This window comes from Chiloscyllium plagiosum, unplaced genomic scaffold (genome assembly GCF_037043375.1).
Source record: "Chiloscyllium plagiosum isolate Xiang-an unplaced genomic scaffold, Cpla_swu_hap1 HiC_scaffold_27, whole genome shotgun sequence".
Taxonomy (NCBI): domain Eukaryota; kingdom Metazoa; phylum Chordata; class Chondrichthyes; order Orectolobiformes; family Hemiscylliidae; genus Chiloscyllium; species Chiloscyllium plagiosum.
This window is the reverse complement of record NW_028270165.1, coordinates 72,857,798-72,884,520: the sequence shown is the minus strand read 5'-3', so window position 1 is coordinate 72,884,520 and position 26,723 is coordinate 72,857,798. Positions and strand designations below refer to the sequence as shown.

Below are 26,723 nucleotides of genomic sequence, written 5' to 3'. Positions count from 1 at the left end.
CAAACCCCCTTCCCATTCACTCCCATTGGACACAATCCCACTGGAGCCCAAACCCCCTTCCCATTCACTCCCATTGGACACAATCCCAATGGAACCAACCCCTCCTTCTCATTCACTCCCAATGGACCCCAAACCCCTTCCTTCCCATTCACTCCCATTGGACACAATCCCAATGGAACCAACCCCTCCTTCCCATTCACTCCCATTGGACACAATCCCAATGGACCCCAAACCCCCTTCCCATTCACTCCCATTGGACACAATCCCAATGGACCCCAAACCCCCTCCTTCCCATTCACTCCCATTGGACACAATCCCAATGGAACCAACCCCTCCTTCCCATTCACTCCCATTGGACACAATCCCAATGGACCCCAAACCCCCTTCCCATTCACTCCCATTGGACACAATCCCAATGGACCCCAAACCCCATTCCCATTCACTCCCATTGGACACAATCCCAATGGACCCCAAACCCCCTTCCCATTCACTCCCATTGGACACAATCCCAATGGACCCCAAACCCCCTTCCCATTCACTCCCGTTGGACACAATCCCAATGGACCCCAAACCCCCTTCCCATTCACTCCCATTGGACACAATCCCCATGGACCCCAAACCCCCTTCCCATTCGCTCCCATTGGACACAATCCCAATGGACCCCAAACCCCCTTCCCGTTCACTCCCATTGGACACAATCCCAATGGACCCCAAACCCCCTTCCCATTCACTCCCATTGGACACAATCCCAATGGACCCAAACCCCCTTCCCATTCACTCCCACTGGACACAATCCCAATGGACCCCAAACCCTCTTCCCATTCGCTCCCATTGGACACAATCCCAATGGACCCCAAACCCCCTTCCCGTTCACTCCCATTGGACACAATCCCAATGGACCCCAAACCCCCTTCCCGTTCACTCCCATTGGACACAATCCCAATGGACCCCAAACCCCCTTCCCATTCACTCCCACTGGACACAATCCCAATGGACCCCAAACCCCCTTCCCATTCACTCCCACTGGACACAATCCCAATGGACCCCAAACCCCCTTCCCATTCACTCCCACTGGACACAATCCCAATGGACCCCAAACCCCCTTCCCATTCACTCCCATTGGACACAATCCCAATGGACCCCAAACCCCCTTCCCATTCACTCCCATTGGACACAATCCCAATGGACCCCAAACCCCCTTCCCATTCACTCCCATTGGACACAATCCCAATGGACCCAAACCCCCTTCCCATTCACTCCCATTGGACACAATCCCAATGGACCCCAAACCCCCTTCCCATTCACTCCCATTGGACACAATCCCAATGGACCCCAAACCCCCTTCCCATTCACTCCCATTGGACACAATCCCAATGGACCTGATCCAACTTTCAGTCGAGGATGTAAATTCTGAGAAGGATTGTAATGCATCATCGTACGATCCCACCGTGAGCGCCCCCCAGCAAGAGTGTAACTCTGGCCTTGAGGGTCCTTGTCTTCTCACGACATCATTCGGCCCGTACGTCAGCCCCATGGGGGGGGGGAATCAGCGACGTCCTCCCCTCGTTTCTCTGCAGCTCTACCCCCAAGATGGGCGTTGGGTTAATAACTCACCATGAAGGACCACTGCCACGGCACCTCAGCGCCCTCCAATTCCACCGGCTCAAACGTTCTGCGCCATCTGTGGAGCGAGGGTAACCGGGGCAACGCCGGCGTCTGACCGAGTCAGGAGTGAGTCTGAGTGAAGGCTGGCTGCCGCTGAAAAACGGGTCACCGAGCGTTGACGATCCTGAGATGTCGCATTGGCTACTCAGGGCCGGAGATGATGGGAAGCAAGGTCAGGTGTAGGCCATCTGACCCACTCCCACCATTCACAATCACCCGCTTTCCCACCCGCTCCCCACCCCTCGATAAATCGTTCCCGACCTTCAGCGACCCCCCCCCCCCCAGCCCCTTGGGTGAGAGAATTCCAAAGGTCCCCCAACCCTCCGAGGGAACGCAATTCTCTCCATTGCACGTGGAACACAGTAGAGTGAAGGGTACATGGGTCAGCCTGAGCATCGAGGGGCCTGAACTGTGCTGCACTGTTCTCTCTTCTATATTCTGTGTTGCCCTCCTGAGTGATCAGACCTCCCGCCCACCGAGACTGTCTCCCTCGGCCCCATCTACTTCTGTTTAGATTCTCCCGGCCACGCGGGCGCACTCACAGAGCCACACAGCACGGACACAGGCCCTTCGGCCCAACCCGTCTGTGCCGACCCAGATACCCCTAACCTAATCTCGTCCCGTTCGCCAGCACTTGGCCCGTATCCCTCCAATCCCTTCCTATCCCTGTCCCCATCCACTTTTTAAATGCTGTCATCATACCAGCCTCCACCACTTCCTCTGGCAGCTCGTTCCACACACGCACCACCCTCTGCGTGAGAAAAGTTATCCCTCGGGTCCCTTTCCCCTCTCACCCTAAACCTACGTCCCTCGGGTTCTGGACTCCCCCAACCCCGGGGGGGAAAAGACCTTGTCTATTTATCGTATCCATACCTCTCATGGTTTTATAAACCTCTGTAAGATCACCCCTCAGCCGCCCGACGCTCCAGGGAAAACAGCCCCAGCCTATTCAACCTCTCCCTGCAGCTCCAACGTCCTTGTGAATCTTTTCTGAACCCTTTCACAACATCCTTCCTGTAGCAGGGAGAGACCAGAACTGCACGCAATATTCCAAAAGTGGCCCTAACCAACGTCCTGTCCAGCCGCAACATGACCTCCCAACTCCTGTACTCCGTACTCTGACCAATAAAGGAAAGCATACCAAAAGCCTCCTCCTCCGCCCAGTCTACCCTGCGAGTCCACTTCCTATCAATGAATTCTAGAGAGAAGGCCGGTCCGATTTACTCAACTTGTGTGACCGCTCACCCTGTTGGTGTCTCCCTCTGTCAGGTAAACTGACTGCGGCCCAGATTAAAGCTGGCTACCTCTCCCTGCAGAAGATTGAGGATTGTATTAACCGGAAGGTGAGCGGGAAGGCCCTGGTGGAGGCCTGCAACGAGTTCTACACCAGGATACCGCACGACTTCGGGTAAGAGCAGGGCAGAGCCTGCGAGATGTCGGTTCCGGCCACTCCTGTGGGCGTTCCTCCACTGAAGGAAGCCCCCAATCCCTTCAACCTGTCCCCGGGAATGTGGGTGTCATGTGCAGAGGGCTGGTGCTTGTACACCGATCGGGTGGGGGCACAGAGGTCAAAGCCGCTGCCCCACGGTGCACGGGATCTGGGTTCAGTTCAACCCTCGGGTGGCCATCTGTGTGCAGTTGGCACATTGTCTTCTTCTGGAGCCTCCGGTTTCCACCCACAATCCAAATTGTACAGGTTAGGGTGGATTGGCTGTGCTAAATTACCCATAGTGCCCAGGGATGTGCAGGTTAGGGTGGATTGGCCGTGATAAATTACCCATAGTCCCCAGGGATGTGCAGGTCAGGGTGGATTGGCCGTGCTAAATTACCCATAGTCTCCAGGGATGTGTAGGTTATGGTGGATTAGCGGTGCTAAATTACCCATAGTGCCCAAGGATGTGTAGGTTAGGGTGGATTGGCCGTGCTAAATTACCCATAGGCCCCAGGGATGTGCAGGTTAGGGTGAATTGGCCGTCCTAAATTACCCATAGTGTTCAGGGATGTGCAGGTTAGGGTGGATTGGCCGTGCTAAATTACCCATAGTGCCCAGGGACGTGCAGGTTAGGGTGGATTGGCCGTGCTAAATTACCCATAGTGCCCAGGGACGTGCAGGTTCAGGTGGATTGGCCGTGCTAAATTACCCATAGTCCCCAGGGACGTGCAGGTTAGGGTGGATTGGCCGTGCTAAATTACCCATAGTGCCCAGGGATGTGCAGGTTAGGGTGGATTGGCCGTGCTAAATTACCCATAGTGCCCAGGGATGTGCAGGTTAGGGTGGATTGGCCGTGCTAAATTACCCATAGTGCCCAAGGATGTGCAGGTTCGGGTGAATTGGCCGTGCTAAATTACCCATAGTGCCCAGGGACGTGCAGGTTAGGGTGGATTGGCCGTGCTAAATTACCCATAGTCCCCAGGGATGTGCAGGTTAGGGAGGATTGGCCGTGCTAAATTACCCATAGTGCCCAGGGATGTGCAGGTTCGGGTGGATTGGCCGTGCTAAATTACCCATAGTGCCCAGGGATGTGCAGGTTCGGGTGGATTGACCATGCTGTATTGGCCATGCTAAATTACCCATAGTGCCCAGGGATGTGCAGGTTAGGGTGGATTGGCCATGCTAAATTACCCATAGTGCCCAGGGATGTGCAGGTTTAGGGTGGATTGGCCATGCTAAATTACCCATAGTGCCCAGGGATGTGCAGGTGAGGGTGGATTGGCCGTGCTAAATTACCCATAGTGCCCAGGGACGTGCAGGTTAGGGTGGATTGGCCGTGCTAAATTACCCATAGTGCCCAGGGATGTGCAGGTGAGGGTGGATTGGCCGTGCTAAATTACCCATAGTGCCCAGGGACGTGCAGGTTAGGGTGGATTGGCCGTGCTAGATTACCCATAGTGCCCAGGGATGTGCAGGTTAGGGTGGATTGGCCGTGCTAAATTACCCATAGTCCCCAGGGACGTGCAGGATAGGGTGGATTGGCCATGCTAAATTACCCATAGTGCCCAGGGATGTGTAGGTAAGGGTGGATTGGCCGTGCTAAATTACCCATAGTCCCCACGGATGTGCAGGTTAGGGTGGATTGGCCGTGCTAAATTACCCATAGTGCCCAGGGATGTGCAGGTTAGGGTGGATTGGCCGTGCTAAATTACCCATAGTGCCCAGGGATGTGCAGGTTCGGGTGGATTGGCCATGCTAAATTACCCATAGTGCCCAAGGATGTGTAGGTTAGGGTGGATTGGCCGTGCTAAATTACCCATAGTCCCCAGGGATGTGCAGGTTAGGGTGGATTGGCCATGCTAAATTACCCATAGTGCCCAGGGATGTGCAGGTTCGGGTGGATTGGCCGTGCTAAATTACCCATAGTGCCCAGGGATGTGCAGGTTCGGGTGGATTGACCGTGCTAAATTACCCATAGTGCCCAGGGATGTGCTGGTTAGGGTGGATTGGCCATGCTAGATTACCCATAGTGCCCAGGGATGTGCAGGTGATTGTGGATTGGCCATGCTAAATTACCCATAGTGCCCAGGGATGTGCAGGTTAGGGTGGATTGGCCATGCTAGATTACCCATAGTGCCCAGGGATGTGCAGGTGATTGTGGATTGGCCATGCTAAATTACCCATAGTGCCCAGGGATGTGCAGGTTCGGGTGGATTGGCCGTACTAAATTTCCCATAGTGCCCAGGGATGGGCAGGTTAAGGTGGATTGACCGTGCTAAATTACCCATAGTGCCCAGGGATGTGCAGGTTAGGGTGGATTGGCCGTGCTAAATTACCCATAATGCCCAGGGATGTGTAGGTTAGGGTGGATTGGCCGTGCTAAATTACCCATAGTGCCCAGGGATGTGCAGGTTAGGGTGGATTGGCCGTGCTAAATTACCCATAGTGCCCAGGGATGTGCAGGTTAGGGTGGATTGGCCGTGCTAAATTACCCATAGTGCCCAGGGATGTGCAGGTTAGGGTGGATTGGCCGTGCTAAATTACCCATAATGCCCAGAGATGTGCAGGTTAGGGTGGATTGGCCGTGCTAAATTACCCATAGTGCCCAGGGATGTGCAGGTTAGGGTGGATTGGCCGTGCTAAATTACCCATAGTGCCCAGGGATGTTCAGGTTAGGGTAGATTGGCCGTGCTAAATTACCCATAGTGCCCAGGGATGTACAGGTTAGGGTGGATAGGCCGTGCTAAATTACCCATCGTGCCCAGGAATGTGCAGGTTAGGGTGGATTGGCCATGCTAAATTACCTATAGTGCCCAGGGAGGTGCAGGTTAGGGTGGATGGGCCGTGCTAAATTACCCATAGTGCCCAGGGATGTGCAGGTTAGGGTGGAGTGGCCATGCTAAATTACCCATAGTGCTCAGCGATGTGCAGGTTAGGGTGGATTGGCCGTGCTAAATTACCCATAGTCCCCAGGGACGTGCAGGTTAGGGTGGATTGGCCGTGCTAAATTACCCATAGTGACCAGGGACGTGCAGGTTAGGGTGGATTGGCCGTGCTAAATTACCCATAGTCCCCAGGGATGTGCAGGTTAGGGTGGATTGGCCGTGCTAAATTACCCATAGTCCCTAGGGACGTGCAGGTTAGGGTGGATTGGCCGTGCTAAATTACCCATAGTGCCCAGGGAGGTGCAGGTTAGGGTGGATGGGCCGTGCTAAATTACCCATAGTGCCCAGGGAGGTGCAGGTTAGGGTGGATGGGCCGTGCTAAATTACCCATAGTGCCCAGGGATGTGCAGGTTCGGGTGGATTGGCCGTGCTAAATTACCTATAGTGCCCAGGGATGTGCAGGTTAGGGTGGATTGGCCGTGCTAAATTACCCATAGTGCCCAGGGATGTGCAGGTTCGGGTGGATTGGCTGTGCTAAATTACCCATAGTGCCCAGGGATGTGCAGGTTAGGGTGGATTGGCCATGCTAAATTACCCATAGTGCCCAGGGATGTGCAGGTTGGGGTGGATTGGCCGTGCTAAATTACCCATAGTCCCCAGGGATATGCAGGTTGGGGTGGATTGGCCGTGCTGAATTACCCATAGTGCCCAGAGATGTGCAGGTTAGGGTGGATTGGCCGTGCTAAATTACCCATAGTGCCCAGGGATGTGCAGGTTCGGGTGGATTGGCTGTGCTAAATTACCCATAGTGCCCAGGGATGTGCAGGTTAGGGTGGATTGGCCATGCTAAATTACCCATAGTGCCCAGGGATGTGCAGGTTGGGGTGGATTGGCCGTGCTAAATTACCCATAGTCCCCAGGGATATGCAGGTTGGGGTGGATTGGCCGTGCTGAATTACCCATAGTGCCCAGAGATGTGCAGGTTAGGGTGGATTGGCCGTGCTAAATTACCCATAGTGCCCAGGGATGTGCAGGTTAGGGTGGATTGGCCGTGCTAAATTACCCATAGTGCCCAGGGACGTGCAGGTTCAGGTGGATTGGCCGTGCTAAATTACCCATAGTCCCCAGGGACGTGCAGGTTAGGGTGGATTGGCCGTGCTAAATTACCCATAGTGCCCAGGGATGTGCAGGTTAGGGTGGATTGGCCGTGCTAAATTACCCATAGTGCCCAGGGATGTGCAGGTTTGGGTGGATTGGCCGTGCTAAATTACCCATAGTGCCCAAGGATGTGCAGGTTCGGGTGAATTGGCCGTGCTAAATTACCCATAGTGCCCAGGGACGTGCAGGTTAGGGTGGATTGGCCGTGCTAAATTACCCATAGTCCCCAGGGATGTGCAGGTTAGGGAGGATTGGCCGTGCTAAATTACCCATAGTGCCCAGGGATGTGCAGGTTCGGGTGGATTGGCCGTGCTAAATTACCCATAGTGCCCAGGGATGTGCAGGTTCGGGTGGATTGACCATGCTGTATTGGCCATGCTAAATTACCCATAGTGCCCAGGGATGTGCAGGTTCGGGTGGATTGGCCGTGCTAAATTACCTATAGTGCCCAGGGATGTGCAGGTTAGGGTGGATTGGCCGTGCTAAATTACCCATAGTGCCCAGGGATGTGCAGGTTCGGGTGGATTGGCTGTGCTAAATTACCCATAGTGCCCAGGGATGTGCAGGTTAGGGTGGATTGGCCATGCTAAATTACCCATAGTGCCCAGGGATGTGCAGGTTGGGGTGGATTGGCCGTGCTAAATTACCCATAGTCCCCAGGGATATGCAGGTTGGGGTGGATTGGCCGTGCTGAATTACCCATAGTGCCCAGAGATGTGCAGGTTAGGGTGGATTGGCCGTGCTAAATTACCCATAGTGCCCAGGGATGTGCAGGTTAGGGTGGATTGGCCGTGCTAAATTACCCATAGTGCCCAGGGACGTGCAGGTTCAGGTGGATTGGCCGTGCTAAATTACCCATAGTCCCCAGGGACGTGCAGGTTAGGGTGGATTGGCCGTGCTAAATTACCCATAGTGCCCAGGGACGTGCAGGTTAGGGTGGATTGGCCGTGCTAAATTACCCATAGTGCCCAGGGATGTGCAGGTTAGGGTGGATTGGCCGTGCTAAATTACCCATAGTGCCCAAGGATGTGCAGGTTCGGGTGAATTGGCCGTGCTAAATTACCCATAGTGCCCAGGGACGTGCAGGTTAGGGTGGATTGGCCGTGCTAAATTACCCATAGTCCCCAGGGATGTGCAGGTTAGGGAGGATTGGCCGTGCTAAATTACCCATAGTGCCCAGGGATGTGCAGGTTCGGGTGGATTGGCCGTGCTAAATTACCCATAGTGCCCAGGGATGTGCAGGTTCGGGTGGATTGACCATGCTGTATTGGCCATGCTAAATTACCCATAGTGCCCAGGGATGTGCAGGTTAGGGTGGATTGGCCATGCTAAATTACCCATAGTGCCCAGGGATGTGCAGGTTTAGGGTGGATTGGCCATGCTAAATTACCCATAGTGCCCAGGGATGTGCAGGTGAGGGTGGATTGGCCGTGCTAAATTACCCATAGTGCCCAGGGACGTGCAGGTTCGGGTGGATTGGCCGTGCTAAATTACCCATAGTGCCCAGGGATGTGCAGGTGAGGGTGGATTGGCCGTGCTAAATTACCCATAGTGCCCAGGGACGTGCAGGTTAGGGTGGATTGGCCGTGCTAGATTACCCATAGTGCCCAGGGATGTGCAGGTTAGGGTGGATTGGCCGTGCTAAATTACCCATAGTCCCCAGGGACGTGCAGGATAGGGTGGATTGGCCATGCTAAATTACCCATAGTGCCCAGGGATGTGTAGGTAAGGGTGGATTGGCCGTGCTAAATTACCCATAGTCCCCACGGATGTGCAGGTTAGGGTGGATTGGCCGTGCTAAATTACCCATAGTGCCCAGGGATGTGCAGGTTAGGGTGGATTGGCCGTGCTAAATTACCCATAGTGCCCAGGGATGTGCAGGTTCGGGTGGATTGGCCGTGCTAAATTACCCATAGTGCCCAAGGATGTGTAGGTTAGGGTGGATTGGCCGTGCTAAATTACCCATAGTCCCCAGGGATGTGCAGGTTAGGGTGGATTGGCCATGCTAAATTACCCATAGTGCCCAGGGATGTGCAGGTTCGGGTGGATTGGCCGTGCTAAATTACCCATAGTGCCCAGGGATGTGCAGGTTCGGGTGGATTGACCGTGCTAAATTACCCATAGTGCCCAGGGATGTGCTGGTTAGGGTGGATTGGCCATGCTAGATTACCCATAGTGCCCAGGGATGTGCAGGTGATTGTGGATTGGCCATGCTAAATTACCCATAGTGCCCAGGGATGTGCAGGTTAGGGTGGATTGGCCATGCTAGATTACCCATAGTGCCCAGGGATGTGCAGGTGATTGTGGATTGGCCATGCTAAATTACCCATAGTGCCCAGGGATGTGCAGGTTCGGGTGGATTGGCCGTACTAAATTTCCCATAGTGCCCAGGGATGGGCAGGTTAAGGTGGATTGACCGTGCTAAATTACCCATAGTGCCCAGGGATGTGCAGGTTAGGGTGGATTGGCCGTGCTAAATTACCCATAATGCCCAGGGATGTGTAGGTTAGGGTGGATTGGCCGTGCTAAATTACCCATAGTGCCCAGGGATGTGCAGGTTAGGGTGGATTGGCCGTGCTAAATTACCCATAGTGCCCAGGGATGTGCAGGTTAGGGTGGATTGGCCGTGCTAAATTACCCATAGTGCCCAGGGATGTGCAGGTTAGGGTGGATTGGCCGTGCTAAATTACCCATAATGCCCAGAGATGTGCAGGTTAGGGTGGATTGGCCGTGCTAAATTACCCATAGTGCCCAGGGATGTGCAGGTTAGGGTGGATTGGCCGTGCTAAATTACCCATAGTGCCCAGGGATGTGCTGATTAGGGTGGATTGGCCATGCTAAATTACCCATAGTGCCCAGGGATGTGCAGGTTAGGGAGATTGGCCATGCTAAATTACCCATAGTGCCCAGGGATGTTCAGGTTAGGGTAGATTGGCCGTGCTAAATTACCCATAGTGCCCAGGGATGTACAGGTTAGGGTGGATAGGCCGTGCTAAATTACCCATCGTGCCCAGGAATGTGCAGGTTAGGGTGGATTGGCCATGCTAAATTACCCATAGTGCCCAGGGAGGTGCAGGTTAGGGTGGATGGGCCGTGCTAAATTACCCATAGTGCCCAGGGATGTGCAGGTTAGGGTGGAGTGGCCATGCTAAATTACCCATAGTGCTTAGCGATGTGCAGGTTAGGGTGGATTGGCCGTGCTAAATTACCCATAGTCCCCAGGGACGTGCAGGTTAGGGTGGATTGGCCGTGCTAAATTACCCATAGTGACCAGGGACGTGCAGGTTAGGGTGGATTGGCCGTGCTAAATTACCCATAGTCCCCAGGGATGTGCAGGTTAGGGTGGATTGGCCGTGCTAAATTACCCATAGTCCCTAGGGACGTGCAGGTTAGGGTGGATTGGCCGTGCTAAATTACCCATAGTGCCCAGGGAGGTGCAGGTTAGGGTGGATGGGCCGTGCTAAATTACCCATAGTGCCCAGGGATGTGCAGGTTAGGGTGGATTGGCCATGCTAAATTACCCATAGTGCTCAGCGATGTGCAGGTTAGGGTGGATTGGCCGTGCTAAATTACCCATAGTCCCCAGGGACGTGCAGGTTAGGGTGGATTGGCCGTGATAAATTACCCATAGTCCCCAGGGACGTGCAGGTTAGGGTGGATTGGCCGTGCTAAATTACCCATAGTGCCCAGGGATGTGCAGGTTCGGGTGGATTGGCCGTGCTAAATTACCTATAGTGCCCAGGGATGTGCAGGTTAGGGTGGATTGGCTGTGCTAAATTACCCATAGTGCCCAGGGATGTGCAGGTTCGGGTGGATTGGCTGTGCTAAATTACCCATAGTGCCCAGGGATGTGCAGGTTAGGGTGGATTGGCCATGCTAAATTACCCATAGTGCCCAGGGATGTGCAGGTTGGGGTGGATTGGCCGTGCTAAATTACCCATAGTCCCCAGGGATATGCAGGTTGGGGTGGATTGGCCGTGCTGAATTACCCATAGTGCCCAGAGATGTGCAGGTTAGGGTGGATTGGCCATCCTAAATTACCCATAGTGCCCAGGGATGTGCAGGTTAGGGTGGATTGACCATGCTAATAAACCCATAGTGCCCAGGGATGTACAGGTTAGGGTGGATTGGCCGTGCTATATTACCCATAGTGCCCAGGGATGTGCTGGTTAGAGTGGATTGGCTGTGCTAAATTACCCATAGTGCCCAGGGATGTGCAGGTTAGGGTGGATTGGCCGTGCTATATTACCCATAGTGCCCAGGGATGTGCAGGTTAGGGTGGATTGGCCGTGCTAAATTACCCATAGTGCCCAGGGATGTGCAGGTTAGGGTGGATTGGCCGTGCTAAATTACCCATAGTGCCCAGGGATGTGCAGGTTAGGGTGGATTGTCCGTACAACATTTCCCATAATTTTCAGGGAGTTGTCGGTTCGGTGCTTGAGGTGTAGGGAATGCAGGGTTACAGGTATCGGGTCAGGGGATGAGCCTGGGTGGGATGCTCTTCCAAAGGGTCGGCGTGGACATGTTGGGCCGAATGGCCTGTTCCCCCCGCTGTGTAGGGATTCTGTGGTTTTCCACCTTAACGGATTCGAGGCACAGTTTCCAAGCCCCCCTCCCCCCAAAGCACGCGCACGTCATCTGAGCTCGGAGGCCGTGGCGTGCCGAGCCCCCAAAATTCACTGTGTTTGATGAGCGGCTGTTGGGCCATTAAACAATATCGTCTCTCTCCGTCGCTTCTGAAACGTTTTGCCGAAAATATGGGGACCGCCACCGTGCGCTGGTAGTGCGGGGGTAACAGAACAGGAGTGTCAAAGCATCCCCTCACTCTCGGGAACGGCGAAAGAAAAGGTGTCAGAGAGAAAAAAAAATGTTTTTCTCCCACAGCCACTCCCTTGTTTTTCTCATGAACAGCAGACAATCCCCAGTTCTTTTGACCTCTTGTGTTCAAAAACTTCATCTGGTTCATCGTTTGCACTCTCGGTGATGAACCTTCCACAGTTCCCACTTCCCGTGTGTCAAATGGCTGCGTGTTAGTCTCAGTGATGTTACCGCCACAGGCACCGTCCCTCCTGTTGACCTGCGTGTTCCGCGTTCCTCCCAAAAGGCTGAAGACACCTCCTTTGATCAGGACCAAGAAGGAACTGCAGGAGAAAGTGGGACTGCTGGAGGTAACTTGCACCCCTTTCCGGTTGTGAGATGAGAGTCAGAGAGATGGACAGCGCAGACCCTTCGGCCCAACCCGTCCGTGCCGACCCTGATATCCCTGACCCAATCCAGTCCCCCGTTTGCCAGCGCTTGGCCCCTATCCCTCCAATCCCTTCCTATCCCTGTCCCCATCCACCTTTTCAATGCTGTCATTGTACCAGCCTCCACCCCTTCCTCTGGCAGCTCATTCCACACACGCACCACCCTCTGGGTGAGAAAGTTACCCCTCAGCTCCCTTTCCCCTCTCACCCTAAACCTACGCCCCTCCAGTTCTGGACTCCCCCCGCCCCGGGGGGGGAGGGGGGAAAGACCTTGCCTATTTACCCCTATCCACGCCCCCTCAATATTTTATAAACCAGGTCACCCCCTCTGCCTCCGACGCTCCGGGGGAAAACAGCCCCAGCCTGTTCAGCCTCTCCCTCTAACTCAAACCCTCCTTGTAAATCTTTTCTGAACCCTTTCACAACATCCTTACCGACGGGGAGGGAGACCAGAATTGCACGCGACATGACCTCCTGACTCCTGTACTCACTGACCGATAAAGGAAAGCAAACCAAACGCCTCCTTCACTGTCGGAGACAGTAAGGACTGCGGAGCAGGAGACCAGAGTCAGTAGACGTGAGGCTGGGAAAAGCACAGCAGGTCAGACAACGTCCGAGGAGCAGGAGCGTCAACGTTTTGGGCTGAGACCTTCCCACGAAGTGCTGCCCCCGACCTGCCTTTCCAAAACGCATCCCCTCACATTTACCCACGCTCATCGGCTGGTCTGATCATCGTCCTGTTGTACTCTGAGGTCACCTTCTTCGCTCTCCACCCATTTTGGTGTCACCTGCAAACTTGCTAAACCGTATCACCTCTGTTCACATCCAAACGACAGAAAGCGGTGGACCCAGCACCGGTCCTTGTGGCACACCGCTGGTCACAGGCCGAAAAGTGAACCTCCGCCTCTCTGTCGAGAAGCACCATTGCCCACCCAACAACACGCTGCCCCTCGGTATCGCCGACTGCATCTACCTGTTGGCGGGTGAGAGGGAGGGGTAACGCCCTCTAACGTTCTCTCTCTCCTGACGACAACTCGGGCGTGGAGTCTGCCCCGGCCACAGTCCTGGCTCTGCGGCAGTCTGCTCTCTCACCAACTCCACTTCCAATTGCGGGCGCGCACAGTCGGATCCACATTCCCACAATGCCACTGCAGCCCACTGCCCCACACTGATCGTTTTGTGTGTGTGTGTGTATCTGTGTGTGTGTATCTGTGTGTGCACGCCTCTGTGTGTGTCTTTGTCTGTGTCTCTGTATCTGTGCGTGTATGTGTCTGTGTGTGTGTATGTGTATCTGTGCGTGTGTGTGTATCTGTGCGTGTGTGTGTATCTGTGTGCGCGTGTGTGTATCTGTGTGCGCGTGTGTGTGTATCTGTGTGCGCGTGTGTGTGTATCTGTGTGCGCGTGTGTGTGTATCTGTGTGCGCGTGTGTGTGTATCTGTGTGCGCGTGTGTGTGTATCTGTGTGCGCGTGTATGTGTATCTGTGTGCGCATGTATGTGTATCTGTGTGCGTGTGTGTGTATCTGTGTGCGTGTGTGTGTATCTGTGTGCGTATGTGTATCTGTGTGCGTGTGTGTATCTGTGTGCGTGTGTTTGTGTATCGGTGTGTGTTTGTGTATCGGTGTGTGTTTGTGTATCGGTGTGTGTTTGTGTGTTTGTGTATCTGTGTTTGTGTATCTGTGTGTGTTTGTGTATCTGTCTGTGTGTGTGTGTATCTGTCTGTCTCTGTGTGTGCGTGTATGTGTATTGTGTGTCTGTGTGTATGTACCTGTGTGTGTGCGTGTTTGTGTATCTGTGTGTGTTTGTGTATCTGTCTGTGTGTGTGTGTATCTGTCTGTGTGTGTGTGTATCTGTCTGTCTCTGTGTGTGCGTGTATGTGTATTGTGTGTCTGTGTGTATGTACCTGTGTGTGTGCGTGTTTGTGTATCTGTGTGTGTGTGTGTATCTGTGTGTCTGTGTGTGTGTGTGTGTCCCCGTGTGTTACAGGCACTGGGTGACATTGAGATTGCCATCAAGTTGGTGAGCTCAGAGATGGAGAGTACAGAGAACCCACTGGACCAACATTACCGCTCACTGCAGTGCAGCCTAAAACCCGTGGATCACACAACGACGGAATTCAAGGTCAGTCGCTGCTCAGGACTGTCTGAGGTGGGGACAGTTATACTGCTCTCCGGGAAGGGGAAGGGTGCCCGTGGTCTCAGCATTCATAGATGCACAACACTCCCAGGGACAGGGACAGCACGGGGTTAGATACAGAGTAAAGCTTCCTCTGCACTGTCCCCCCATCAAACACTCCCAGGGACAGGGACAGCACGGGGTTAGATACAGAGTAAAGCTCCCTCTACACTGTCCCCCCATCAAACACTCCCAGGGACAGGGACAGCACGGGGTTAGATACAGAGTAAAGCTTCCTCTGCACTGTCCCCCCATCAAACACTCCCAGGGACAGGGACAGCACGGGGTTAGATACAGAGTAAAGCTTCCTCTGCACTGTCCCCCCATCAAACACTCCCAGGGACAGGGACAGCATGGGGTTAGATACAGAGTAAAGCTTCCTCTACACTGTCCCCCCACATCAAACACTCCCAGAGACAGGGACAGCACGGGGTTAGATACAGAGTAAAGCTCCCTCTACACTGTCCCCCCCATCAAACACTCCCAGGGACAGGGACAGCACGGGGTTAGATACAGAGTAAAGCTCTCTCTACACTGTCCCCCATCAAACACTCCCAGGGACAGGGACAGCACGGGGTTAGATACAGAGTAAAGCTCCCTCTACACTGTCCCTCATCACACACCCCCAGGGACAGCACGGGGTTAGATACAGAGTAAAGCTCCCTCTACACTGTCCTCCCCATCCCAGGGACAGGGACAGCACGGGGTTAGATACAGAGTAAAGCTCTCTCTGCACTGTCCCCCCAATCCCAGAGACAGGGACAGCACGGGGTTAGATACAGAGTAAAGCTCCCTCTACACTGTCCCTCATCACACACCCCCAGGGACAGCACGGGGTTAGATACAGAGTAAAGCTCCCTCTACACTGTCTCCCCATCCCAGGGACAGGGACAGCACGGGGTTAGATACAGATTTAAGCTTCCTCTACACTGTCCCCCCATCCCAGGGACAGGGACAACACGGGGTTAGATACAGAGTAAAGCTCTCTCTGCACTGTCCCCCCCCATCCCAGAGACAGGGACAGCACAGGGTTAGATCCAGAGTAAAGCTCCCTCTACACTGTCCCTCATCACACACCCCCAGGGACAGCACGGGGTTAGATACAGAGTAAAGCTCCCTCTACACTGTCCCCCCATCAAACACTCCCAGGGACAGGGACAGCACGGGGTTAGATACAGAGTAAAGCTCCCTCTACACTGTCCCCCCATCAAACACTCCCAGGGACAGGGACAGCATGGGGTTAGATACAGAGTAAAGCTTCCTCTGCACTGTCCCCCCATCAAACACTCCCAGGGACAGGGACAGCATGGGGTTAGATACAGAGTAAAGCTCCCTCTACACTGTCCCCCCATCAAACACTCCCAGGGACAGGGACAGCATGGGGTTAGATACAGAGTAAAGCTTCCTCTACACTGTCCCCCCATCAAACACTCACAGGGACAGGGACAGCACGGGGTTAGATACAGAGTAAAGCTTCCTCTACACTGTCCCCCCCATCAAACACTCACAGGGACAGGGACAGCACGGGGTTAGATACAGAGTAAAGCTCCCTCTACACTGTCCCCCCCATCAAACACTCCCAGGGACAGGGACAGCACGGGGTTAGATACAGAGTAAAGCTCCCTCTACACTGTCCCCCCATCAAACACTCCCAGGGACAGGGACAGCACGGGGTTAGATACAGAGTAAAGCTCTCTCTACACTGTCCCCCATCAAACACTCCCAGGGACAGGGACAGCACGGGGTTAGATACAGAGTAAAGCTCCCTCTACACTGTCCCTCATCACACACCCCCAGGGACAGCACGGGGTTAGATACAGAGTAAAGCTCCCTCTACACTGTCCTCCCCATCCCAGGGACAGGGACAGCACGGGGTAAGATACAGAGTAAAGCTCTCTCTGCACTGTCCCCCCAATCCCAGAGACAGGGACAGCACGGGGTTAGATACAGAGTAAAGCTCCCTCTACACTGTCCCTCATCACACACCCCCAGGGACAGCACGGGGTTAGATACAGAGTAAAGCTCCCTCTACACTGTCTCCCCATCCCAGGGACAGGGACAGCACGGGGTTAGATACAGATTTAAGCTTCCTCTACACTGTCCCCCCATCCCAGGGACAGGGACAACACGGGGTTAGATACAGAGTAAAGCTCTCTCTGCACTGTCCCCCCCCATCCCAGAGACAGGGACAGCACAGGGTTAGATCCAGAGTAAAGCTCCCTCTACACTGTCCCTCATCACACACCCCCAGGGACAGCACGGGGTTAGATACAGAGTAAAGCTCCCTCTACACTGTCCCCCCCATCCCAGAGACAGGGACAGCACGGGGTTAGATACAGAGTAAAGCTCCTTCTACACTGTCACCCCCATCCCAGGGACAGGGACAGCACGGGGTTAGATACAGAGTAATGCTCTCTCTACACTGTCCCCCCCATCAAACATTCCCAGAGACAGGGACAGCACGGGGTTAGATACAGAGTAAAGCTTCCTCTACACTGTCCCCCCCATCCCAGGGACAGGCACAGCACGGGGTTAGATACAGATTTAAGCTTCCTCTACACTGTCCCCCCATCCCAGGGACAGGGACAACACGGGGTTAGATACAGAGTAAAGCTCTCTCTGCACTGTCCCCCCCCATCCCAGAGACAGGGACAGCACAGGGTTAGATCCAGAGTAAAGCTCTCTCTACACTGTCCCCCCATCCCAGGGACAGGGACAACACGGGGTTAGATACAGAGTAAAGCTCTCTCTGCACTGTCCCCCCCCATCCCAGAGACAGGGACAGCACAGGGTTAGATCCAGAGTAAAGCTCTCTCTACACTGTCCCCCCCATCCCAGAGACAGGGACAGCACGGGGTTAGATCCAGAGTAAAGCTCTCTCTACACTGTCCCCCACATCCCAGGGACAGGGACAGCACGGGGTGAGATACAGAGTTAAGCTTCCTCTACACTGTCCTCCCCATCCCAGGGACAGGGACAGCACGGGGTTAGATACAGAGTAAAGCTCTCTCTGCACTGTCCCCCCAATCCCAGAGACAGGGACAGCACGGGGTTAGATCCAGAGTAAAGCTCTCTCTACACTGTCCCCCCCATCAAACACTCCCAGAGACAGGGACAGCACGGGGTTAGATACAGAGTAAAGCTCCCTCTACACTATCCCCCCCATCCCAGGGACAGGGACAGCACGGGGTTAGATACAGAGTAAAGCTCTCTCTACACTGTCCCCCCCCCATCCCAGAGACAGGGACAGCACGGAGTTAGATCCAGAGTAAAGCTCTCTCTGCACTGTCCCCCCCATCAAACACTCACAGAGACAGGGACAGCACGGGGTTAGATCCAGAGTAAAGCTCTCTCTACACTGTCCCCGCCCATCCCAGGGACAGGGACAGCACGGGGTTAGATACAGAGTAAAGCTCTCTCTACACTGTCCCCCCCATCCCAGGGACAGGGACAGCACGGGGTTAGATACAGAGTAAAGCTTCCTGTACACTGTCCCCCCCATCCCAGGGACAGCACGGGGTTAGATACAGAGTAAAGCTCCCTCTACACTGTCCCCCCCATCAAACACCCCCAGGGACAGGGACAGCACGGGGTTAGATCCAGAGTAAAGCTCTCTCTACACTGTCCCCCCATCAAACACCCCCAGGGACAGGGACAGCACGGGGTTAGATCCAGAGTAAAGCTCCCTCTACACTGTCCCCCCCATCCCAGGGACAGGGACAGCACAGGGTTAGATACAGAGTAAAGCTCCCTCTACACTGTCCCCCCATCCTAGGGACTGGGACAGCACGGGGTTAGATACAGAGTAAAGCTCCCTCTACACTGTCCGCCCCCATCCCAGGGACAGGGACAGCACGGGGTTAGATACAGAGTAAAGCTCCCTCTACACTGTCCCCCCATCCCAGGGACAGGGACAGCACGGGGTTAGATACAGAGTAAAGGTCCCTCTACACTGTCCCCCCCATCCCAGGGACAGGGACAGCACGGGGTTAGATCCAGAGTAAAGCTCCCTCTACACTGTCCCCCCCATCCCAGGGACAGGGACAGCACAGGGTTAGATACAGAGTAAAGCTCACTCTACACTGACCCCCCATCAAACACTCCCAGGGACAGGGACAGCACGGGGTTAGATACAGAGTAAAGCTCCCTCTACACTGTCCCCCCCATCCCAGGGACAGGAACAGCACGGGGTTAGATCAAACACTCCCAATTGCCCATTGATGGGACCCCCGGCGGAGGTGGCCCCCTGTGTGTCTTGGCTCTCCCAGGAGCTGCTGCCCTCCGAAACGGCAAATGGCGCTGTGCCCCATGTCCGGGAGGTGGTCTACAGGTCGTGAGCCCAGGGGCGAGACCGCGGACCCCAACCACGCCCAACACTGCCGGGGCAGAGACAGAGCGGATCACTCTTACGGTTCCACCTCACCACCCGGAACAGGCTCGGCGGGGGGAGGGGCGGGGGCGGGGGTCCCATTCTCACCGCGAGGGTGGCTGGAATGCACAAGGTCGCGTGGCGGGGTCCCTCGGTGTGATGGGATCTGTCCCATCCCCGACTCAGGAGTGCCGCCCCCCAGAGGTGTAACAGTCGGTTCGGGGAGGGGGGGGGGGGTGCCGGTGCAGCCGAGCGTTGAGTGATACCCGCTTCTTTCCCCCACCCCTCCAGGTGATCGAGAAGAGCCTGCAGTCCACACACGCGGCCACCCACAACGACTACACCATGAAGCTGCTGGAGGTTTTCGAGGTGGACAAGGCCGGGGAGGCTGCTGTTTTCCGCACAAACCTGGCAAACAGGTGGGCTGTATTCCCGGTGGTCCAGCAACGCAGCAGCCATTACCAAGTTACACTGACTGGTGTCCCTTAGTCACCCCCCCCTCTCCCTCAGGGAGATATCTGTACACTGACTGGTGTCTCTCAGTCCCCTCTCTCTCTCTCAGGGAGATATCTGTACACTGACTGGTGTCTCTCAGTCCCCTCTCCCTCAGGGAGATATCTGTACACTGACTGGTGTCTCTCAGTCCCCTCTCTCTCAGGGAGATATCTGTACACTGACTGGTGTCTCTCAGTCCCCTCTCTCTCTCTCAGGGAGATATCTGTACACTGACTGGTGTCTCTCAGTCCCCTCTCTCTCAGGGAGATATCTGTACACTGACTGGTGTCTCTCAGTCCCCTCTCTCTCTCAGGGAGATATCTGTACACTGACTGGTGTCTCTCAGTCCCCTCTCTCTCTCAGGGAGATATCTGTACACTGACTGGTGTCTCTCAGTCCCCTCTCTCTCAGGGAGATATCTGTACACTGACTGGTGTCTCTCAGTCCCCCCTCTCCCTCAGGGAGATATCTGTACACTGACTGGTGTCTCTCAGTCCCCTCTCTCTCTCAGGGAGATATCTGTACACTGACTGGTGTCTCTCAGTCCCCTCTCTCTCAGGGAGATATCTGTACACTGACTGGTGTCTCTCAGTCCCCTCTCTTTCAGGGAGATATCTGTACACTGACTGGTGTCTCTCAGTCCCCTCTCTTTCAGGGAGATATCTGTACACTGACTGGTGTCTCTCAGTCCCCCCTCTCTCTCAGGGAGATATCTGTACACTGACTGGTGTCTCTCAGTCCCCTCTCCCTCAGGGAGATATCTGTACACTGACTGGTGTCTCTCAGTCCCCTCTCCCTCAGGGAGATATCTGTACACTGACTGGTGTCTCTCAGTCCCCTCTCCCTCAGGGAGATATCTGTACACTGACTGGTGTCTCTCAGTCCCCCCTCTCTCTCAGGGAGATATCTGTACACTGACTGGTGTCTCTCAGTCCCCCCTCTCTCTCAGGGAGATATCTGTACACTGACTGGTGTCTCTCAGTCCCCTCTCCCTCAGGGAGATATCTGTACACTGACTGGTGTCTCTCAGTCCCCTCTCTCTCTCAAGGAGATATCTGTACACTGACTGGTGTCTCTCAGTCCCTCTCTCCCTCAGGGAGATATCTGTACACTGACTGGTGTCTCTCAGTCCCCTCTCCCTCAGGGAGATATCTGTACACTGACTGGTGTCTCTCAGTCCCCTCTCCCTCAGGGAGATATCTGTACACTGACTGGTGTCTCTCAGTCCCCCCTCTCTCTCTCAGGGAGATATCTGTACACTGACTGGTGTCTCTCAGTCCCCTCTCTCTCCCTCAGGGAGATATCTGTACACTGACTGGTGTCTCTCAGTTCCCTCTCTCCCTCAGGGAGATATCTGTACACTGACTGGTGTCTCTCAGTCCCCTCTCCCTCACTCAGGGAGATATCTGTACACTGACTGGTGTCTCTCAGTCCCCTCTCTCTCAGGGAGATATCTGTACACTGACTGGTGTCTCTCAGTCCCCTCTCTCTCAGGGAGATATCTGTACACTGACTGGTGTCTCTCAGTTCCCTCTCTCCCTCAGGGAGATATCTGTACACTGACTGGTGTCTCTCAGTCCCCTCTCTCTCAGGGAGATATCTGTACACTGACTGGTGTCTCTCAGTCCCCTCTCCCTCAGGGAGATATCTGTACACTGACTGGTGTCTCTCAGTCCCCTCTCTCTCAGGGAGATATCTGTACACTGACTGGTGTCTCTCAGTCCCCTCTCTCTCTCTCAGGGAGATATCTGTACACTGACTGGTGTCTCTCAGTCCCCTCTCTCTCCCTCACAGAGATATCTGTACACTGACTGGTGTCTCTCAGTCCCCTCTCTCTCTCCGGGAGATATCTGTACACTGACTGGTGTGTCTCAGTCCCTCCTCTCTCAGGGAGATATCTGTACACTGACTGGTGTCTCTCAGTCCCCTCTCTCTCTCAGGGTGATATCTGTACACTGACTGGTGTCTCTCAGTCCCCTCTCTCTCAGGGAGATATCTGTACACTGACTGGTGTCTCTCAGTCCCCCCTCTCTCAGGGAGATATCTGTACACTGACTGGTGTCTCTCAGTCCCCTCTCTCTCAGGGAGATATCTGTACACTGATTGGTGTCTCTCAGTCCCCTCTCTCTCTCTCAGGGAGATATCTGTACACTGGCTGGTGTCTCTCAGTCCCCTCTCTCTCTCTCAGGGAGATATCTGTACACTGACTGGTGTCTCTCAGTCCCCTCTCTCTCTCCGGGAGATATCTGTACACTGACTGGTGTTTCTCAGTCCCCTCTCTCTCTCCGGGAGATATCTGTACAATGACTGGTGTCTCTCAGTCCCCTCTCTCTCTCTCTCTCAGGGAGATATCTGTACACTGACTGGTGTCTCTCAGTCCCCTCTCTCTCTCTCTCAGGGAGATATCTGTACACTGACTGGTGTCTCTCAGTCCGCTCTCTCTCTCCGGGAGATATCTGCACAATGACTGGTGTCTCTCAGTCCCCTCTCTCTCTCTCCCTCTCAGGGAGATATCTGTACACTGACTGGTATCTCTCAGTCCCCTCTCTCTCTCCGGGAGATATCTGTACACTGACTGGTGTCTCTCAGTCCCCTCTCTCTCAGGGAGATATCTGTACACTGACTGGTGTCTCTCAGTCCCCTGTCTCTCTCAGGGAGATATCTGTACACTGACTGGTGTCTCTCAGTCCCCTCTCTCTCAGGGAGATATCTGTACACTGACTGGTGTCTCTCAGTCCCCTCTCTCTCTCTCAGGGAGATATCTGTACACTGACTGGTGTCTCTCAGTCCCCTCTCTCTCTCTCTCAGGGTGATATCTGTACGCTGACTGGTGTCTCTCAGTCCCCTCTCTCTCTCTCTCAGGGAGATATCAGTACACTGACTGGTGTCTCTCAGTCCCCTCTCTCTCTCTCAGGGAGATATCTGTACACTGACTGGTGTCTCTCAGTCCCCCCTCTCTCAGGGAGATATCTGTACACTGACTGGTGTCTCTCAGTCCCCTCTCTCTCTCTCTCAGGGAGATATCTGTACACTGACTGGTGTCTCTCAGTCCCCTCTCTCTCTCTCAGGGAGATATCTGTACACTGACTGGTGTCTCTCAGTCCCCTCTCCCTCAGGGAGATATCTGTACACTGACTGGTGTCTCTCAGTCCCCTCTCCCTCAGGGAGATATCTGTACACTGACTGGTGTCTCTCAGTCCCCCCTCTCTCAGGGAGATATCTGTACACTGACTGGTGTCTCTCAGTCCCCTCTCTCTCTCTCAGGGAGATATCTGTACACTGACTGGTGTCTCTCAGTCCCCCCTCTCTCAGGGAGATATCTGTACACTGACTGGTGTCTCTCAGTCCCCTCTCTCTCCCTCAGGGAGATATCTGTACACTGACTGGTGTCTCTCAGTCCCCTCTCCCTCAGGGAGATATCTGTACACTGACTGGTGTCTCTCAGTCCCCCCTCTCTCAGGGAGATATCTGTACACTGACTGGTGTCTCTCAGTCCTCTCTCTCCCTCAGGGAGATATCTGTACACTGACTGGTGTCTCTCAGTCCCCTCTCTCTCAGGGAGATATCTGTACACTGACTGGTGTCTCTCAGTCCCCTCTCTCTCTCTCAGGGAGATATCTGTACACTGACTGGTGTCTCTCAGTCCCCTCTCTCTCTCAGGGAGATATCTGTACACTGACTGGTGTCTCTCAGTCCCCTCTCTCTCTCAGGGAGATATCTGTACACTGACTGGTGTCTCTCAGTCCCCTCTCTCCCTCAGGGATATATCTGTACACTGACTGGTGTCTCTCAGTCCCCTCTCTCTCAGGGAGATATCTGTACACTGACTGGTGTCTCTCAGTCCCCTCTCTCTCTCTCAGGGAGATATCTGTACACTGACTGGTGTCTCTCAGTCCCCTCTCTCCCTTTCAGGGTGATATCTGTTCTTTGATTCCTGTGTTACATCCCAGAGACGGCAGTAAGCGGGCAGACTGATCTGGATATTGTGGCTCATGAATGAAGGTGATATGAAAATACTGATGGAGCTGGTATATAGTCAGTCTAGTGGTCGGGAGACCCTTGCTGCGGGAGCCCAGTTTTATCCAAACAGGGTAGTGCAGTCTGCTGAGACAGAGTCCCAGGCAGAGCCTACAGGTTTGGATATCATCAGGTGCACTCACGTCAGGGAATGTCTCCTGGGTCGACCCCCTGAGTTGGCGGGAGTTTGTCCCAGGAGCAAGTTTGGGACCTCAGTGGTTCAGGGAGGGTGAGGGGAGACCTGATCAAAACAGATCCTGGGAGGGGTAGTGGGTTCGACAGGACGGGTGCTGAGCGGATGTCACCCCCTCCCCATGACGTGGGTGGGGGGCCATGCAGTTTGAAAACAAGGGGAGGTTGGGTGTCCCCATTGGAGAGGGAGACGAGGAACGTGTTCTTCCGTCAGTGGGGTCTGTGGAATTGTTTTCCCCGGAGAGCGAGCGGGGAGGGGGGTTTGGCACACGGGATGCGGTCGAGGGAGGAACAGGCAGGAAGGTTGTGCTGGGTGAGGTCGGATCAGGCCCCGTCTTGTCCAACGGTCGGGGGGAAGGGGTCCATTCCTCGTCCTACTTCCTGCGTTCCTTCGTGGAGTCTCGCAGCCCAGGAGGGTTGCAGCTTTACTCAGGATCCGTAGCCATTCCCCGTGGCGATGTCTGAACATTGCTGCATTAGCCTCCAAAGATACATCCTCCACCCACCGGGGCGGCACATTGGCTCAGTGGTTAGAGATGCTGCCTCAGGGCATTCGGGACGCCGGTTCGATTCCACCCGTGGGCAACTGTCTGTGTGGAGTCCCCCGTGTCAGCGTGGGTTTCCTCCGGGTGCTCCGGTTTCTTCCCACAATCCAAAGGTATATATTTTCGGTAAATTGGTCATGCTAAATTACCCATAGTGCCCAGGGATGTGCAGGTTTGGGTGGATTGGCCATGTTACATTACCCATAGTGCCCAGGGATGTGCAGGTTAGGGTGGATTGGCCGTGCTAAATTACCCATAGTGCCCAGGGATGTGCAGGTTAGGGTGGATTGGCCGTGCTAAATTACCCATAGTGCCCAGGGATGTGCAGGTTAGGGTGGATTGGCCATGTTACATTACCCATAGTGCCCAGGGATGTGCAGGTTAGGGTGGATTGGCCGTGCTAAATTACCCATAGTGCCCAGGGATGTGCAGGTTAGGGTGGATTGGCCATGTTACATTACCCATAGTGCCCAGGGATGTGCAGGTTAGGGTGGATTAGTCAGCTGTATTTGTAGAGTAATAGGGTAAGGGAATGGGTCTGGGTGGGTTTCTTTTCAGAGGGTCAGTGTGGATCTGTTGGGCCAAATGGTCTGTTTCTACACCGTGGGAATTCCATGATAACTCAAATCCCCACGCAGCCAGCGAAGGCCTCAGCAGAAGCCCCGATCCCAGCGCAAGTTCCGTCCCCGTCCCCCGAACCCGGATTGTCTTGCTGTTGTAGCTCGGACCCCCCCTCCACTTCCCTAGCGCGTGCCCTGGCCGCTCGCCGACATTCCCGGCACTCGAAGACGCAGCCTCTGTCTGTCTCTCCTAGGCAACTCCTGTGGCATGGATCCCGCCTTTCCAACTGGGTCAGCATCCTGCAGCAGGGGCTGCGTGTCGCCCCCCCTGAAGCTCCCGTCACCGGCTACATGGTGAGTGAGGGTCGCCGGCGGGTTTGTGGGTGTGGGGCCAATCGAGCGGGGAGTGGGGACGGGGCTGCTCTGTCCCTCGGAGGTGTGAAGCTTCTCGAGTGTTGTCGGAGCTGCCCCCAACCCCCCTCCCTCACCAATCCAGGGGCAAGCGGGGAGTATTCCCTCCCCCCTCCTGACTTGTACCTTGTCGATGGTGGGACAGGGCTTTGTTGGAGGGATTAGAGAGTCGGGAGGGGAGTGAATCGCTGCAGGATTCCCTGCTCTTGTAGCCACTGGGTTTATACGGGGCTGGATCTGCGTTCGGTTTCCGGTCAACGGTAACCCCCTCCCCCCGAGGATGTTGGTAGTCAGTGATGATAACATCATTGAATGCCAAGGGGCGGTGGATAATTGTCTCTTGTTGGTGTTGAGGGGAAAATCATCAGCCTCAGAGTTTATTGTGCAAGGAAATACCGGGGCTCCGGGGAGAGCGAGAGTGTCGCTGCGCGTCTTCTCTCGACCCTGTGCACACGTCAGGGAACTTTTACACATCATGTGGTACAGTAGGTCAGTGATGACGTTCTTGCCTCGGTAACATGGTTCGTTTCCGGCAATCATTGCAGAATCGTTGATAGTTTCGATACAGTCTACAGCAGTTCCAGCGCAGCCTTTGTTAATTTCAGCGCCGTCGTTGTCAGTTCCAGCGCAGACATTGTCAGTTTCAACGTCTGCGCGGACGTCCGTTGCTGTGGTACTGGGGGCTAATCGCTCTTCCTAAGAAGCCCTGGCTATTAGCATTTCGTACTGAGTCTGTATCAAGCTGTTAGCGTTTCTGTTAGAGGTGTTGGCTGCGGGCAGTGTTCGTTATTCATGTGTATTCCCTCCCCCACCCACCTTGAGCTAATCAGCTGGGTTACGAGTGCATTGTGCTGCTACTCTGGTGGCCCCAGGCAGTGCTGTCTCTCCATACTGTGATCCGGCGGCCATCTTGTGTGTCATGTTGGCCAACTGATGGCTCAGCGGCCATCTTGTGTGTCCGTATGCTCCACTGTCATCCTGCCCCGTGCCATCTCCCTCTCATTGGTGATGGTCACAGCCTGGCATTTGTGTGGCGCGGACGTTGCTTGCCGCTTGTCACAGCCGACGTCTGGGTATTGTCCGGGTCCTGCTGCATTTAGACGTGGATCGCTTCAGTATCTGAGGAGTGGCGAGTGGTGCTGAACACACTGTAAGACCATCGGCGAGCATCCCCCTCACTCCTGACCTTCTGAGGGAGGGGAGGTCAGTGATGGAGCAGCTGAAGGTGGTTGGGGGGGGGGCCCTGGGACACTATCCCTGAGGGGGCTCCTGCAGAGCTGCTCCTGGAGGGTGAGGTGACTGACCCTCCCAGCAACCACGACCGTCTACCCACGTTCCAGGTGTGAGCCCAGCCCACCGCAGAGTTTACCCCCACCCCCAGTTCTGCCACACTCGGCCGAATTATGCCACTCTCCCCTCACCCTGTGGAGGTCAGCTCTTTTTGCCCATGTTTGAGCCAAGGCTATGGTGAGGTCAGGAGGTGAATGGGCCTCACGGAACCCAGAACTTCAATGTTACATTCTCTTGTGCAGAGGGCTGGGGGGAGAGAGAAATAGAGAGAGAGAAAGAGAGTGG

The 26,723-nt window shown here is 54.7% G+C and overlaps 1 protein-coding gene across 1 annotated transcript in view; it reads left to right on the top strand.

Moving 5' to 3' along the window:
- Positions 1-26,723, top strand: part of parp2 (poly (ADP-ribose) polymerase 2) — a 140,192-nt gene that overhangs the window by 47,039 nt on the left and 66,430 nt on the right. The window contains exons 12-16 of the mRNA XM_087975419.1: positions 2,935-3,073; positions 12,245-12,308; positions 14,371-14,505; positions 19,220-19,347; positions 24,992-25,112. Of these exons, the coding sequence (XP_087831545.1) occupies positions 2,935-3,073; positions 12,245-12,308; positions 14,371-14,505; positions 19,220-19,347; positions 24,992-25,112 (587 nt within the window). The remainder of the gene's footprint in view (positions 1-2,934; positions 3,074-12,244; positions 12,309-14,370; positions 14,506-19,219; positions 19,348-24,991; positions 25,113-26,723) is intronic.